The 15,887-nt window shown below is 52.2% G+C and overlaps 2 protein-coding genes across 2 annotated transcripts in view; both read left to right on the top strand.

The window, feature by feature from the left end:
• Nucleotides 1–8,544, top strand: part of NPR1 (natriuretic peptide receptor 1) — a 28,089-nt gene extending 19,545 nt beyond the window's left edge. The window contains exons 15-21 of the mRNA XM_074529724.1: nt 180–348; nt 1,121–1,267; nt 1,369–1,561; nt 4,140–4,314; nt 6,263–6,361; nt 7,247–7,338; nt 8,349–8,544. Of these exons, the coding sequence (XP_074385825.1) occupies nt 180–348; nt 1,121–1,267; nt 1,369–1,561; nt 4,140–4,314; nt 6,263–6,361; nt 7,247–7,338; nt 8,349–8,399 (926 nt within the window). The 3' untranslated portion in view covers nt 8,400–8,544. The remainder of the gene's footprint in view (nt 1–179; nt 349–1,120; nt 1,268–1,368; nt 1,562–4,139; nt 4,315–6,262; nt 6,362–7,246; nt 7,339–8,348) is intronic.
• An 869-nt stretch (nt 8,545–9,413) lies between these two features.
• INTS3 (integrator complex subunit 3) overlaps nt 9,414–15,887 on the top strand; it is a 60,681-nt gene continuing 54,207 nt past the window's right edge. Inside the window, exons 1-4 of the mRNA XM_074529725.1 lie at nt 9,414–9,759; nt 10,825–10,908; nt 11,976–12,059; nt 15,204–15,317. Of these exons, the coding sequence (XP_074385826.1) occupies nt 9,670–9,759; nt 10,825–10,908; nt 11,976–12,059; nt 15,204–15,317 (372 nt within the window). The 5' untranslated portion in view covers nt 9,414–9,669. The remainder of the gene's footprint in view (nt 9,760–10,824; nt 10,909–11,975; nt 12,060–15,203; nt 15,318–15,887) is intronic.

Below are 15,887 nucleotides of genomic sequence, written 5' to 3'. Positions count from 1 at the left end.
AGACGGGTTCCTGGACCCCCGTTTGGGTTCCCGGACCCCCGTTTGGGTTCCTGGACCCTCAGACGGGTTCTTGGACCCCCGTTTGGGTTCCTGGACCCTCAGATGGGTTCCCGGACCCCCGTTTGGGTTCCTGGACCCTCTGTTGAGCCCCGGTGGGTGACGGGTCCCTGTCCCCCCAGAGATCATCGAGCGGGTGAAGAGCGGCGAGCGGCCGAGCTTCCGGCCCTCGGCCAACGTGGGGTGCCACCTGGAGGAGCTGGGGCAGCTGATGCAGCACTGCTGGGCCGAGGACGTCCTGGAGCGCCCCGACTTCAACCAGATCCGCGTCCAGCTCCGCAAGTTCAACAGGTGCCACCAGGGACCCCCGGAGAGGGTCCCTGGGTGGGTGGTGACCATCAGAAAGGGTCCTCAGATGAGGGGTGGCATCCAGAGAGGGTTCCTGAGTGGGTGGTGACCCCAAGGAAGAGTCCCCAGTTGAGGGGTGGCCTCCAGAGAGGGTGCCTGGGTGAGGGGTGACCCCCAAAAAGGGTTCCTGGGTGGGTGGTGACCATCAGAAAGGGTCCCCAGATGAGGGATGACATCCAGAGAGGGTCCCTGGGTGGGAGGTGACCCTCAAAAAGGGTCCCTGGATGAGGGATGACATCCAGAGAGGATTTTGAGGTGGGAGGTGACCCCTGAAAATGGTCCATGGGTGGGAGATGACTCCCAAAAAGGGTCCTGAGATGGAAGATGACTCCCAAAAAGAGTCCCTAGATGGGAGGTAACCTCCAAAAAGAGTCTGTGGGTGGGAGGTGACCTCCAAAAAGAGTCCCCAGCTGGGAGGTGACCCCTGAAAAAGGTCCCCAGATGTGAGGTGACACCCTAAAATGGTCCATGGGTGGGAGGTGACCCCCAAAAAGAGTCCCCAGATGAGGGATGACATCCAGAGAGGATTTTGAGGCGGGAGGTGACCCCCGAAATGAGTCCATGGGTGGGAGATGACCCCTAGAAAGGAGCCAGGGGTGGGAGGTGACCCCTGAAAAGGGTCCATGGGTGGGAGATGACCCCCAAATAAGAGTCCATGGGTGGGAGATGACCCCCAAAAAGGGTCCCCATGTGCGAGCTGACCCCGTCCCCGCAGGGAGAGCAGCACCAACATCCTGGACAACCTGCTGTCCCGCATGGAGCAGTACGCCAACAACCTGGAGGAGCTGGTGGAGGAGCGCACCCAGGCCTACCTGGAGGAGAAGCGCAAGGCCGAGGCCCTGCTCTACCAGATCCTGCCCCAGTGAGCTCCGGGGGGCTCTGGGGGTCCTGGGGGGGCTCTGGGGGTCCTAGGGGGCTCTGGGGGGGGTGGTGCCCACCCTGACCCAGCCCCGCTGTCCCCAGCTCGGTGGCGGAGCAGCTCAAGAGGGGCGAGACGGTGCAGGCCGAGGCGTTCGACAGCGTCACCATCTACTTCAGCGACATCGTGGGCTTCACGGCGCTCTCGGCGCAGAGCACGCCCATGCAGGTGGTGACGCTGCTCAACGACCTCTACACCTGCTTTGATGCCATCATTGACAACTTCGATGTCTACAAGGTGAGGGGACACCTTGGGGACACCTCGGGGACAGGTAGGGACAGGTAGGGACACCTGGGATGTGTTGGACATGCTCTACACCTGCTTTGATGCCATCATTGACAACTTCGACGTCTACAAGGTGAGGGGACACCCTGGGGACACCTTGGGGACAGGTAGGGACATGCTCAACATGCTCAACATTGGCCATGCTCAATGACTTTGACGCCATCATCGGCAATTTTGGTGTCTACAAGGTGAGGGGAACACCCTGGGGACACCCTGGGGACATTTAGGGACAGGTAGGGACACCTGGGATGTGTTGGACATGCTCAATGATGTCTACACCTGCTTTGATGCCATCATTGACAACTTCGATGTCTACAAGATGAGGGGACACCCTGGGGACATTTAGGGACAGGTAGGGACATGCTCAACATGCTCAACACACTCAACATTGGCCATGCTCAATGACTTTGACGCCATCATTGACAACTTGGATGTCTACAAGATGAGGGGACACCTCGGGGACACCCTGGGGACATTTAGGGACAGGTAGGGACACCTGGGATGTGTTGGACATGCTCTACACCTGCTTTGATGCCATCATTGACAACTTCGATGTCTACAAGATGAGGGGACACCTTGGGGACACCTTGGGGACAGGTAGGGACGTGCTCAACACGCTCAACATTGGCCATGCTCAATGACTTCAACACCGTCATCGACAACTTCGATGTCTACAAGGTGAGGGGAACACCCTGGGGACATTTAGGGACAGGTAGGGACACCTGGGATGTGTTGGACATGCTCTACACCTGCTTTGATGCCATCATTGACAACTTCGATGTCTACAAGGTGAGGGGACACCCTGGGGACACCTTGGGGACAGGTAGGGACATGCTCAACATTCGACATGCTCAATGACTTCAACACCATCATTGACAACTTCGATGTCTACAAGGTGAGGGGACACCCTAGGGACACCTTGGGGACAGGTAGGGACAGGTAGGGACACCTGGGATGTGTTGGACATGCTCAATGATGTCTACACCTGCTTTGATGCCATCATTGACAACTTCGATGCCTACAAGGTGAGGGGACACCTTGGGGACACCTTGGGGACACTTAGGGACAGGTAGGGATACACTCAACATGCTCAACGTGCAGAATTCCCAGGGCTGGTCCCTCCCCTCCCGGGGCTGTTCCCTGTGGAATTCCCGGTATTCGCGGCGCTTGTCCCGTTGTCCCGCGGGGGCCGTTCCCTGCAGAATTCACAGAGCGTCCCTTCCCTTCCCTTCCCTTCCCTTCCCTTCCCTTCCCTTCCCTTCCCTTCCCTTCCCTTCCCTTCCCTTCCCTTCCCTTCCCTTCCCTTCCCTTCCCTTCCCTTCCCTTCCCTTCCCTTCCCTTCCCTTCCCTTCCCTTCCCTTCCCTTCCCTTCCCTTCCCTTCCCTTCCCTTCCCCGGGGCCGTTCCCTGTGGAATTTCCGGAATTCCCGTTGTCCTGCGGGGCCATTCCCCGCTGAATTCCTAGGGCTGGTCCCTCCCGTTCCCCGCGGAATTCCCGGGGCAGTTTCCTGTGGAATTCCCAAAATTCCCGGGGCCGTTCCCTGCGGAATTCCAGGAATTCACGTTGTTCTCCCGTTGTCCCGCGGGGGCCGTTCCCTGTGCAATTCCCGGGGCCGTTCCCTGTGGAATTCCCGGGGCCGTTCCCTCCCTTCTCGGGGCCGTTCCCTGTGGAATTCCTGGAATTCCCGTTGTTGTCCCGCGGGGCCGTTCCCCACGAAATTCCCGGGGCCGTTCCCGTTGTCCTGCGGGGCCCGTTCCCTGGGGAATTCCCGGGGCCGTTCCCCGCGAAATTACCGGGACTCGTCTTTCCTATCCCGGGGCCGTTAACTGTGGAATTCCCGGTGCCGTTCCTTCCTGTTCCCCGCGGAATTCCCGGGGCCGTTCCCTATGGAATTCCCGGGGCCGTTCCCGTTGTCCTGCGGGGCCCGTTCCCTGCGGAACTCCCGGGGCCGTTCCCCGCGAAATTACCGGGACTGATCTTTCCTATCCCGGGGCCGTTAACTGCGGAATTCCCGGTGCCGTTCCTTCCTGTTTCCCGCGGAATTCCTGGGGCCGTTCCCTATGGAATTCCCGGGACTGGTCTTTCCTATCCCGGGGCCGTTAACTGTGGAATTCCCGGTGCCGTTCCTTCCTGTTCCCCGCGGAACTCCCGGTGCCGTTCCCCGCGAAATTACCGGGACTGATCTTTCCTATCCCGGGGCCGTTTACTGTGGAATTCCCGGTGCCGTTCCTTCCTGTTCCCCGCGGAACTCCCGGGGCCGTTCCCTGCGGAATTCCTGGGGCCGTTCCTTCCTGTTCCCCGCGGAATTCCCGGGGCCGTTCCCCGCGAAATTCCCGGGACTGATCTTTCCTATCCCGGGGCCGTTTACTGTGGAATTCCCGGTGCCGTTCCTTCCTGTTCCCCGCGAAATTCCCGGGACTGCTCTTTCCTATCCCGGGGCCGTTCCTTCCTGTTCCCCGCGGAATTCCCGGGGCCGTTCCCTATGGAATTCCCGGTATTCCCGGTATTCCCGTGGCTCATCCCGCCGCAGGTGGAGACCATCGGCGACGCGTACATGGTGGTGTCGGGGCTGCCGGTGCGCAACGGGAAGCTGCACGCGCGGGAGGTGGCGCGGATGGCGCTGGCGCTGCTGGAGGCCGTGCGCTCGTTCCGCATCCGCCACCGGCCCCGGGAGCGGCTGGAGCTGCGCATCGGCATCCACACCGGTGGGGATGAACGGGAACAACGGGAAAAACGGGAATGGGAACGGGAAAAATGGGATTGGGAATGGGGAATGGGCATCGGCATCCACACCGGTGGGGATCAACGGGAACAACGGGAAAAACGGGAATGGGAAATGGGAATGGGAACGGGGAACGGGCATCAGCATCCACACCGGTGGGGATGAACGGGAACAACGGGAGTGGGAACGGGAAAAATGGGATTGGGAGTGGGAAATGGAAATGGGAACGGGCATCGGCATCCGCCACCGGCCCCGGGAGCGGCTGGAGCTGCACATTGGCATCCACACCGGTGGGGATGAACGGGAATGGGAACGGGAAAAATGGGATTGGGAATGGGAATGGGAATGGGAACGGGGAACGGGCATCGGCATCCACACCGGTGGGGATGAACGGGAACAACGGGAAAAACGGGAATGGGAAAAATGGAATTGGGAATGGGATTGGGGAATGGGAATGGGAGAAATGGGATTGGGAATGGGAATGGGGAATGGGAATGGGAACGGGGAACGAGCATCGGCATCCACACCGGTGGGGATGAACGGGAACAACGGGAATGGGAACGGGAAAAATAGGATTGGGAATGGGAAATGGGAATGGGAACGGGGAACGGGCATCGGCATCCACACCGGTGGGGATGAACCGGAACAACGGGAAAAACGGGAATGGGAAATGGGAAATGGGAAATGGGAACGGGGAACGGGCATCGGCATCCACACCGGTGGGGATGAATGGGAACAACGGGAAAAACGGGAATGGGAACGGGAAAAAGGGGAATGGGAATGGGGAAATGGGGATGGGAATGGGATTGGGAATGGGGAAATGGGAATGGGATTGGAAATGGGATTGGGAATGGGGAAATGGGGATGGAAATGGGATTGGGAATGGGGAAATGGGAATGGGGAAATGGGGATGGGGAAATGGGGATGGGGAAATGGGGATGGGGAAATGGGGATGGGAATGGGATTGGAAATGGGGATGGGAATGGGATTGGAAATGGGAATGGAGATGGGAATGGGATTGGGATGGGAATGGGAATGGAGATGGGAATCCACACTGGTGGGAATGAGAAATGGGAATGGGCATTGGCATCCACACCGGTGGGGATGAACGGGATTGGGAACGGGAATGAGAATGGGAAATGGGAATGGGAATGGGTACGGGAAATGGGAATGGGGAACAGGAATGGGCATTGGCATCCACATTGGTGGAAATGGGAACAGGGAAATGGGGACAGGAATGGGAACGGGGATGGGGGAATGGGAATGGAGATGGGAATCCACAGTGGTGGGAATGGGGATGGGATTGGGAAATAGGAATGGGAATGGGGATGGGAAATGGAATGGGAATGGGGATGGGGACAGGGATGGGAAATGAAATGGGAACGGGAAATGGGAATGGGGAATGGGCATTGGTATCCACACCGGTGAGAACGGTCATGGGGATGGGAATGGGAACAGGGATGGGGAAATGGGAAATGGGAATGGGAACTGGGAAATGGGGATGGGGAATGGGCATTGGTATCCACACTGGTGGGAATGGGGATGGGGATGGAGAAATGGGATTGGGAATGGAAATGGGAAATGGGATTGGGAAGTGGGAAATGGGAATGGGATTGGGAAGGGGAATGGGAAATGGGATTGGGATTGGGAATGGGAATGGAAATGGGATTGGGAAATGGGAAATGGGAATGGGAAATGGAGCTGCGCATCGGCATCCACACCGGTGGGAACAGGAACAGGGATGGGAATGGGGAATGGGGATGGGTTTGGGAAGGGGAATGGGGAAATGGGGATGGGATTGGGAATGGGGACGGGAATGGGAATGGGGACGGGAATGGGAATGGGAATGGGGAAATGGGGACGGGAATGGGAATGGGAATGGGAATGGGGACGGGAGTGGCACCCCAGCGGTGACACCCAGGTGTCCCCAGGCCCGGTGTGCGCGGGCGTGGTGGGGCTGAAGATGCCGCGGTACTGCCTGTTCGGGGACACCGTGAACACGGCGTCACGCATGGAGTCCAACGGGGAGGGTGAGCGGGGCGGGACACCTGGGGACACCATGGGGACACCATGGGGACATTGGGGACACCTGGGGACATTGGGGACACCTGGGGACATTGGGGACACCTGGGACACCACAGGGACACCGTGAACACCGCGTCACACATGGAGTCCAACGGGGAGGGTGAGCGGGGTGGGGACACCTGGGGACACCTTGGGGACATTGGGGACACCATGGGGACATTGGGGACACCTTGGGGACATTGGGGACATTGGGGACACCATGGGAACATTGGGGACACCTGAGGACATTGGGGACACAATGGGGACACCTGGGGACACCTGGGGACATTGGGGACACCATGGGTACACCTTGGGGACACCTTGGGACACCTGGGGACACCACAGGAACACTGTGAACACCATGTCACACATGGAGTCCAGCGGGGAGGGTGAGCAGGGTGGAAACACCATGGAGACATTGGGGACACCTTGGGGACATTGGGGGCACTGTGGGGACATTGGGGACACCATGGGGACATTGGGGACACCATGGGGACACCATGGAGACATCTTTGGGACACCCTGGGGTCACATTGGGGACAGCCTGGGGTCACTGGGAGGACATCTTTGGGACACCTTGGGGACACTGAGGGTGCCATCCCCCCAGCCCTGAAGATCCACATCTCGGGGGTCACCCTGGGGACAACCTGGGGTCACCTTGGGGACACTGTGGGGTCACCCTGGGGACACTTTGGGGACACTCTGGGGACAGTGATGGTGCCACCCCCCCCAGCCCTGAAGATCCACATCTCACCTTGGGGACCACCTGGGGTCACCTTGGGGACACTGTGGGGTCACCCTGGGGACACTTTGGGGACACTTTGGGGACACTGATGGTGCCGCCCCCCCAGCCCTGAAGATCCACATCTCGGGGGTCACCAAGGCCGTGCTGGAGGAGTTCGGGGGCTTCGAGCTGGAGCTCAGGGGGGACGTGGAGATGAAGGTGAGGCCTGAACCCCAAAACTGCCCCAATACCCCCAAAAACTGCCCTGAAACCCCCCCAAAACCAGCCCTGAGACCCCAAAAACCAGCCCTGAGACCCCAAAACTGCCCCAATACCCCCAAAAACAGCCCTGAGACCCCAAAACTGCCCTGAGACCCCAAAACTGCCCCAATACCCCCAAAAACAGCCCTGAGACCCCAAAACTGCCCTGAGACCCCAAAACTGCCCCAATACCCCCAAAAACAGTCCTGAGACCCCCCCAAAACTGCCCCAATACCCCCTAAAACAGCCCTGAAACCCCCCCAAAACTGCCCCAATACCCCCAAAACTGCCCTGAGACCCCCCTAAAACTGCCCTGACACCCCAAAACTGCCCCAATACCCCCAAAACTGCCCTGAGACCCCCCTAAAACTGCCCCAATAGCCCCAAAACAGCCCTGCCCTGAAACCCCCCTAAAACAGCCCTGAGACCCCAAAAACTGCCCTGAAACCCCCCTAAAACTGCCCTGAGACCCCAAAAACAGCCCTGAGACCCCAAAACTGCCCCAATATCCCCGAAACTGCCCTGACACCCTAAAACTGCCCCAATATCCCCAAAACTGCCCTGACACCCTAAAACTGCCCCAATACCCCCGAAACTGCTCTGAGACCCCCAAAACCACCCCAAACCCTGGAGTCCCCCAAATCCCCTCAATCTCCCCCAAACCCCGGGGTCCCCCCAAACCCTCCCCTGCACCCCAAACCCCAAATCCTCCCCAAACCTTGGGGTCCCCTCAATCTCCCCCAAACACCCCAATTTCTGGGGGCCCCCAAATCCCCATCACTCACCCCAAACCCCGGGGTCCCCCAAAACTCCGGGGTCCCCCTAATCCCTCCCAAAACCCCCCCAAACCCGGGATACCCCCAAATCCCCCACACCCCAAATCCCAGCGCATCCCCAATCCCACCCCCCCAAATTCTGGGGTTCTCCCAAACCCAGGGGTCCCCCCAAACTCGGGGTTCCCCCCCCAGGGCAAGGGCAAGCTCAGGACCTACTGGCTGCTGGGGGAGCGCGGGGGGTGACCCCGAAATCGGCACCCCGAAATCGGCACCCCGAAATCGGCACCGGGACCAGCAACGGCGGCTGGGTCACGCTAAAATCCCTGCACCCCAAAACCTGCACCCCAAAATCTGCACCGGGGACCATGGAACGGGGGCTGGGTCACCCCCAAATCTGCACCGGGGGCTGCGGGGCTCCCCAAAATCCCTGCACACCCTGAGGGGGCACCGGGGGTGTCCCCCCAATCTGGGGGTGTCCCCCCAAAACCGGGGGTGCCCCCCAAAACCGGGGGTCCCGTTTGCAATAAAGCTGCTGTGGAAGCACCCGGGGGTCTCCTTTTGGGGGGGGGGGGGCGTCCCGGGAGGGTTCCCGGTGAATTTGGGGTTCCCGGAGGTTTCTGGGGGTTCCCGGGGGGTTCATGGGAGGTTTTGGGGTTCCTGGGGGGGGTTCTTGGGGGCCTCGGGGGGCATTTCTGGTGGGTTCGGGGTTCCCGGGAGGTTTTGAGGGTCCCGGTGGGTTCCCGTTGATTTGGGGGCTCCCGGTGATTTCGGGGTTCCCGAGGGGTTCCGGGGAGGGGGGTTCTGGAAGGTTCCCGTTGATTTTAGGGCTCCCGGGGTGTTCCCGAGGGGGTTCCCCGGTGATTTCGGTGTTCCCGGTGGGCTCCCGGTGCGTTTCCCGGGGGTTCCAGGTGGTTTCGGGGTTCCCGAGGGGTTCCCCAAGGGTTTCCCGGTTATTCCCGGTGATTTCGGGCTTCCCCAGCGGTTTGCCGGCCATTCCCGTTCATTCTGGTGTTCCCGGTGGGTTCCCGGTCCGTTTCCGGGTTATTCCCGTTCATTCCGGTGTTCCCGGTTCTCCCGGGGCTTTTCGCGCGCTTTCCCCGCCCCTGTGGGTGGGCGGAGCCTGCTCCCTACACAAGCCCCGCCCCTCAATCCCATTGGCCAACCCGCCGCTACGCCCCTCCCCTCAATCCCCGCCCCGCGCGCTGTCACTCACACCCATCCCTCCCCTTCCATTGGCCGGCGGAGGAGGGAAGGGCGGGACTTCCTCCCGCGCCGCGCTTCCGCTTCCGGCCCAGCTCCTCCGTCGCTCTCCGGTAACTTCCGGCCGCCGCCGCCTCACCGGGCCCGGCCCAAACGGGACCGGCCCGGCCCGGGCTCCGCTCAGCGGCTCCGAGCCCCGCACGGCAGCGCCGCAACCGCGCCGGAACCGCGCGGTGCCCCCGGGGCCGCTCCGCTCCCGTTCCCTCACCGAGCACCGACCGCGGCCGCCGCCTCCCGCCGCCCGTCCCGGGCCATGGAGCTCGCTAAGGGCAAGGCGGGGGCGGCGGCGGCCGGGAAGCTGCTGGTGAGCTCGCTGCTGGACTCCAAGGATGAGCTGGAGGAGGTGCGGGGATACCGGGGATATACCAGGAATATACCGGGAATAACGGGGGGTACCGGGGGTACCGGGCTGGGGGCGCGGATCTGCGCATGCTCCTGCTCCGAAATGTCTTAAAATTTCCTCAAAAATTCTTCCAAATCCCCAAAATTTCCCCCATTTTTTCCTCAATTTTCCCCCATTTTCCTCCCAATTTTTCCCCAATTTTCTCCTCTTTCCTCCCCATTTTTATCCAATTTTCCCTCTTTTTTTCCCCTTTTCCCTCTGTTTTCCCCCCATTTTTCCCCTTTTTTTCCCTCCTGTTTTTCCTCTGATTTTCCCCGTTTTTTTCTCAGTTTTCCCCATTTCCCTCTCGCATTTTCCCCCCATTTTCTCCCATTTTCCCCCCATTTTTTCCCCATTTCTTTCCATTTCCCCCCATGTTTTCCTCCATTTTTTTTCCATTTTTCCCTGTTTTTCTCATTTTCCCCTCCCATTTTTCCCCCATTTTCCCTCCATTTTTCCTCCATTTTTCCCCCATTTTTCCCCCATTTTTCCCCCATTTTTCTCCCATTTTTTCTCCCATTTTTTCTCCCTTTTTTCTCCCTTTTTTCTCCCTTTTTTCTCCCTTTTTTCTCCCTTTTTTTCTCCCTTTTTTTCTCCATTTTTTCTCCATTTTTTTCTCCATTTTTTCTCCATTTTTTTCCATTCCCCCCCAATTTTTATTCCCCATTCTTTCCAAATCCTTTCCCATTTTCTCCCATTTTACCCCTATTTTTCCCCACGTTTTCCTCCACTTTTTTTTCCATTTTTTCCCCCATTCTCCCCCGATTTTTCTCCATTTTTCCTCCATTTTTCCCCCCATTTTCCCCAAATTTTCCCCCATTCTTTCCAATTCCTGTCCCATTTTCTCCCATCTTTCCCCCTATTTTTCCTCACTTTTCTTCCATTTTTTCCCCCATTTTCCCCCGTTTTTCTTCATTTTTCCTCCGTTTTTCCTCCAGTTTTTTTCCTCTTTTTCCCCATTTCCCCAATTTCACTCATTTTATCCTCATTTTCACCATTTTTCCCCATTTTTTCCCCATTTTCCAGCGCCTGGAGCGCTGTGTTGGCATCGTCTCCTCGCTGACCAGCGGCCTCTCGGAGCGCGAGGCCAACGACGCCCTCAACGCCCACGTGAGTCTGAAAAATGGGAATTTTATACTGGAAAATGGGGATTTTATACTGGAAAAATGGGGATTTTCTACTGGAAAAATGGGGATTTTATACTGGAAAAAATGGGGATTTTATACTGGAAAAATGGGGATTTTCTACTGGAAAAAATGGGAATTTTATGCTGGAAAAAATGGGGATTTTCTACTGGGAAAAATGGGAATTTTATAATGGAAAAATGGGGATTTTATGCTGGAAAAATGGGGATTTTATGCTGGAAAAATGGGGATTTTCTACTGGAAAAATGGGGATTTTCTACTGGAAAAATGGGGATTTTATACTGGAAAAAATGGGGATTTTATACTGGAAAAAATGGGGATTTTATACTGGAAAAATGGGGATTTTATGCTGGGGAAAATGGGGATTTTCTACTGGAAAAATGGGGATTTTATACTGGAAAAAATGGGGATTTTCTACTGGGGAAAATTGGGATTTTATGAATGGAAAAATGGGGATTTTCTACTGGAAAAAATGGGGATTTTCTACTGGAAAAAATGGGGATTTTCTACTGGAAAAAATGGGGATTTTCTACTGGAAATAATGGGAGTTTTCTACTGGAAAAATGGGAATTTATGCTGGAAATAATGGGGATTTTATGCTGGAAAAATGGGGATTTTATACTGGAAAAAATGGGGATTTTCTACTGGAAAAATGGGGATTTTATACTGGAAAAAATGGGGATTTTCTACTGGAAAAATGGGGATTTTATACTGGAAAAATGGGGATTTTCTACTGGAAAAATGGGAATTTATGAATGGAAAAATGGGGATTTTATACTGGAAAAAATGGGAATTTTCTACTGGAAAAAAATGGGGATTTTGTACTGGAAAAATGGGGATTTTATACTGGAAAAAATGGGAATTTAATACTGGAAAAATTGGGAATTTCTGCTGGAAATTGGGATTTCATCCTGGAAAATGGGAATTCCCTGCCGGGAACGGGGAATTGGGATTTTGGGAACTCACCTGGAATTTTTGGGAATATTTTTGGAATTTTTGGGAATATTTTTGGGATTTTTTTTCCCCTCCCAGATCTGCAAAGGGACCCCCCAGCACGAGGAGATTTGCCTGGGGCTCTTCACCCTGGTGCTGACAGAGCCAGCCCAGGCCCAGAAGGTGAGGAAAAATCTGGGAAAAACTGGGAAAAAAACTGGGAAAAACTGGGAAAAGCTGGGAAAAATTGGGAAAAACTGGGAAAAAAAACTGGGAAAAACTGGGAAAAACTGGGAAAAATTGGGAAAACTGGGAAAAAATGGAAAAAATTGGAAAAAACTTGGAAAAATTGGGAAAATCTGGAAAATCTGGGAAAATCTGGGAAAAACTGGGAAAAACTGGAAAAAGTTGGAAAATCTCGGAAAAATTGGGAAAAATTGGGAAAATCTGGGAAAAATTGGGAAAAGCTGGGAAAATCTGGGAAAATCTGGGAAAAACTGGGAAAAAATGGGAAAAATTGGAAAATCTGGGAAAAACTGGAAAATCTGGGAAAATCTGGGAAAAACTGGGAAAAAGTGGGAAAATCTGGGAAAAATTGGGAAAAACTGGAAAATCTGGGAAAAACTGGGAAAAAACTGGGAAAAATTGGGAAATCTGGGAAAAATTGGGAAAAACTGGGAAAAAAAACTGGGAAAAACTGGGAAAAACTGGGAAAAACTGGGAAAAACTGGAAAAATCTGGGAAAATCTGGGAAAAACTGAGAAAAAACTGGGAAAACTGGGACAAACTGGGAAAAATTGGGAAAACTGGGAAAAAATGAGAAAAAACTGGGAAAAATTGGAAAAATCTGGGAAAAACTGGGAAAATCTAGGAAAAACTGGGAAAATCTGGAAAAACTTGGAAAATCTGGGAAGAACTTGGAAGAACTGGAAAAAATGGGAAAAACTGGGAAAAACTGGGAAAATCTGAGGAAAGCTGGGAAAAATTGGGAAAATCTGGGAAAAACTGGGAAAAATTGGAAAAACTTGGGAAAAATTGGAAAAACTTGGGAAAAATTGGAAAAAATTGGGAAAATCTGGGAAAAACTGGAAAAAATTGGAAGAAATTGGAAAAACTGGGAAAAACTGGGAAAAACTGGGAAAATCTGGGAAAAATTGGAAAAATTTGGAAAAATCTGGGGAAAAATCTGGGAAAAATCTGGGAAAAATTGGGAAAAACTGGGAAAAACTGAAAAAATCTGGGAAAAACTGGGAAAAATTGGGAAAAACTGGGAAAAATTGGAAAAACTGGGAAAATCTGGGAAAAACTGGGAAAAATTGGAAAAATTGGAAAATCTGGGAAAAACTGGAAAAATTGGGAAAAATTGGGAAAATCTGGGAAAAATTGGGAAAATCTGGGAAAATCTGGAAAAATCTGGGAAAATCTGGGAAAAACTGGGAAAAATTGGAAAAAATTGGAAAAATTTGGAAAAAATTGGGAAAAACTGGGAAAAAATGGGAAAAAATTGGGAAAAACTGGGAAAAAATGGGAAAAAATGGGAAAACCTGGGAAAAATTGGAAAAATCTGGGAAAATCTGGGAAAAATTGGGAAAAACTGGGAATTTTTGGGGAATTATTTGGGAATTTCCTCATGGAAATGGGGATTGATCATGGAAAATTGGGATTTGTCCTGGGAAATGAGGATTTTATAATGGAAAATTGGGAATTTCCTCATGGAAATGGGAATTTTATAATGGAAAATTGGGATTTTATAATGGAAAATTGGGATTTTATAGTGGAAAATTGGGATTTGTCATGGAAAATTGGGATTTTATAATGGAAAATTGGGATTTGTCATGGGAATGGGGATTGATCATGGAAAACTGGGATTTTATAATGGAAAATTGGGATTTTATAATGGAAAATTGGGAATTTCCTCGTTGAAATGGGGATTGATCATGGAAAATTGGGAATTTCCTCATGGAAATGGGAATTTTATAATGGAAAATTGGGATTTGCCATGGAAATGGGGATTTGTCATGGAAAATTGGGATTTTATAATGGAAAATTGGGATTTGTCATGGGAAATTGGGAATTTCCTCATGGAAATGGGAATTGATAATGGAAAATTGGGATTTGTCATGGAAATGGGCATTGATCGTGGAAAATTGGGAATTGTCATGGAAAATTGGGAATTTCCTCATGGAAAATTGGGATTGGTCATGGAAATGGGAATTTTATAATGGGAAATTGGGATTTGTCATGGAAAATTGGGATTTGTCATGGAAAATTGGGAATTTCCTCATGGAATTGGGAATTTGTCATGGAAAATTGGGAATTTCCTCATGGAAATGGGGATTTTATAATGGAAAATTGGGAATTGTCATGGAAAATTGGGAATTTCCTCATGGAAAATTGGGATTTGTCGTGGAAATGGGAATTTTATAATGGAAAATTGGGATTTGTCATGGAAATGGGAATTTTATAATGGAAAATTGGGATTTTATAATGGAAAATTGGGAATTTCCTCGTTGAAATGGGAATTGATCATAGAAAATTGGGAATTTCCTCATGGAAATGGGAATTTTATAATGGAAAATTGTGATTTGTCATGGGAATTGGGGATTTGTCATGGAAAATTGGGATTTGTCATGGAAAATTGGGATTTTTCATGGGAATTGGGGATTTATAATGGAAAATTGGGATTTTATAATGGAAAATTGGGATTTTATAATGGAAAATTGGGAATTTCCTCGTTGAAAATTGGGATTTGTCATGGAAAATTGGGATTTTTCATGGGAATTGGGAATTTTATAATGGAAATGGGAATTTTTATAATGGAAAATTGGGATTTGTCCTGGGAAATTGGGATTTGTCATGGAAATGGGAATTTTATAATGGAAATGGGAATTTTATAATGGGAAATTGGGATTTGTCATGGAAATGGGGATTGATCATGGAAAATTGGGAATTTCCTCATGGAAAATTGGGATTTGTCGTGGAAATGGGAATTTTATAATGGAAAATTGGGATTTGTCATGGAAATGGGAATTTTATAATGGAAAATTGGGATTTTATAATGGAAAATTGGGATTTGTCATGGAAATGGGAATTTTATAATGGAAAATTGGGATTTGTCATGGAAAATTGGGAATTTCCTCATGGAAACTGAGGATTTCATCCTGGCAATGGATTCCATCCATTCCCTGCTCAGGATGAGTTTTCCATGGAATTTCCTGGATTTTCCCCAAAACTCCTTGAATTTTCCATCCATTCCTGGGCTGGTTTTTCCCAAAAATCCTTGAATTTTCCATAAATTCCTCATTTTTCCCCATTTTTTGCCCTCAGTGTTACCGGGACCTGGCGCTGGTCAGCAGGGATGGGATGAACATCGTCCTCAACAAGATCAACCACATCCTGATGGAGAAGTACCTGAAGCTGCAGGACACCTGCAGGACACAGGTCAGGGACCTTCTGGAATTCTCCTGTCCCACCTGGATTCTCCTGGCCCACCCAACATCTCCTGTCCCACCTAAAATCTCCTGTTCCACCCAAAATTTCGTGTCCCACCTGGATTTTCCTGGACTCTTCTGTCCCACCTGGAATTCTCCTGTCCATCCTGTCCCATCTGGAATGTCCTGTCCCACTTGTCCCACCTGGACTCTTCTGTCCCACCTGGAATTTTGTGTCCTACTGAAAATCTCCTGTCCCACCCAAAATTTTGTGTCCCACCTGGAATTCTCCTGTCCATCCTGTCCCATCTGGAATTTCCTGTTCCACCTGGAATTTTGTGTCCCACCTGGATTTTCCTGGACTCTTCTGTCCCACCTGGAATTCTCCTGTCCCACCTAAAATCTCCTGTTCCACCTGGAATTTTGTGTCCCATCTGGCATCTCCTGTCCCACCTGGAATTTTGTGTCCCACCTGGAATTCTTCTTCCCCTCTTGTCCCATCTGGAATTTCCTGTCCCACCCAAAATTTTGTGTCCCACCTGGATTTTCCTGGACTCTTCTGTCCCACCTGGAATTCTCC

This window comes from Zonotrichia albicollis, chromosome 30, assembly GCF_047830755.1.
Source record: "Zonotrichia albicollis isolate bZonAlb1 chromosome 30, bZonAlb1.hap1, whole genome shotgun sequence".
NCBI classification, from domain to species: Eukaryota; Metazoa; Chordata; class Aves; order Passeriformes; family Passerellidae; genus Zonotrichia; species Zonotrichia albicollis.
The sequence above is the reverse complement of the archived record's forward strand: the minus strand, read 5'-3'. Positions and strand labels throughout refer to the sequence as shown.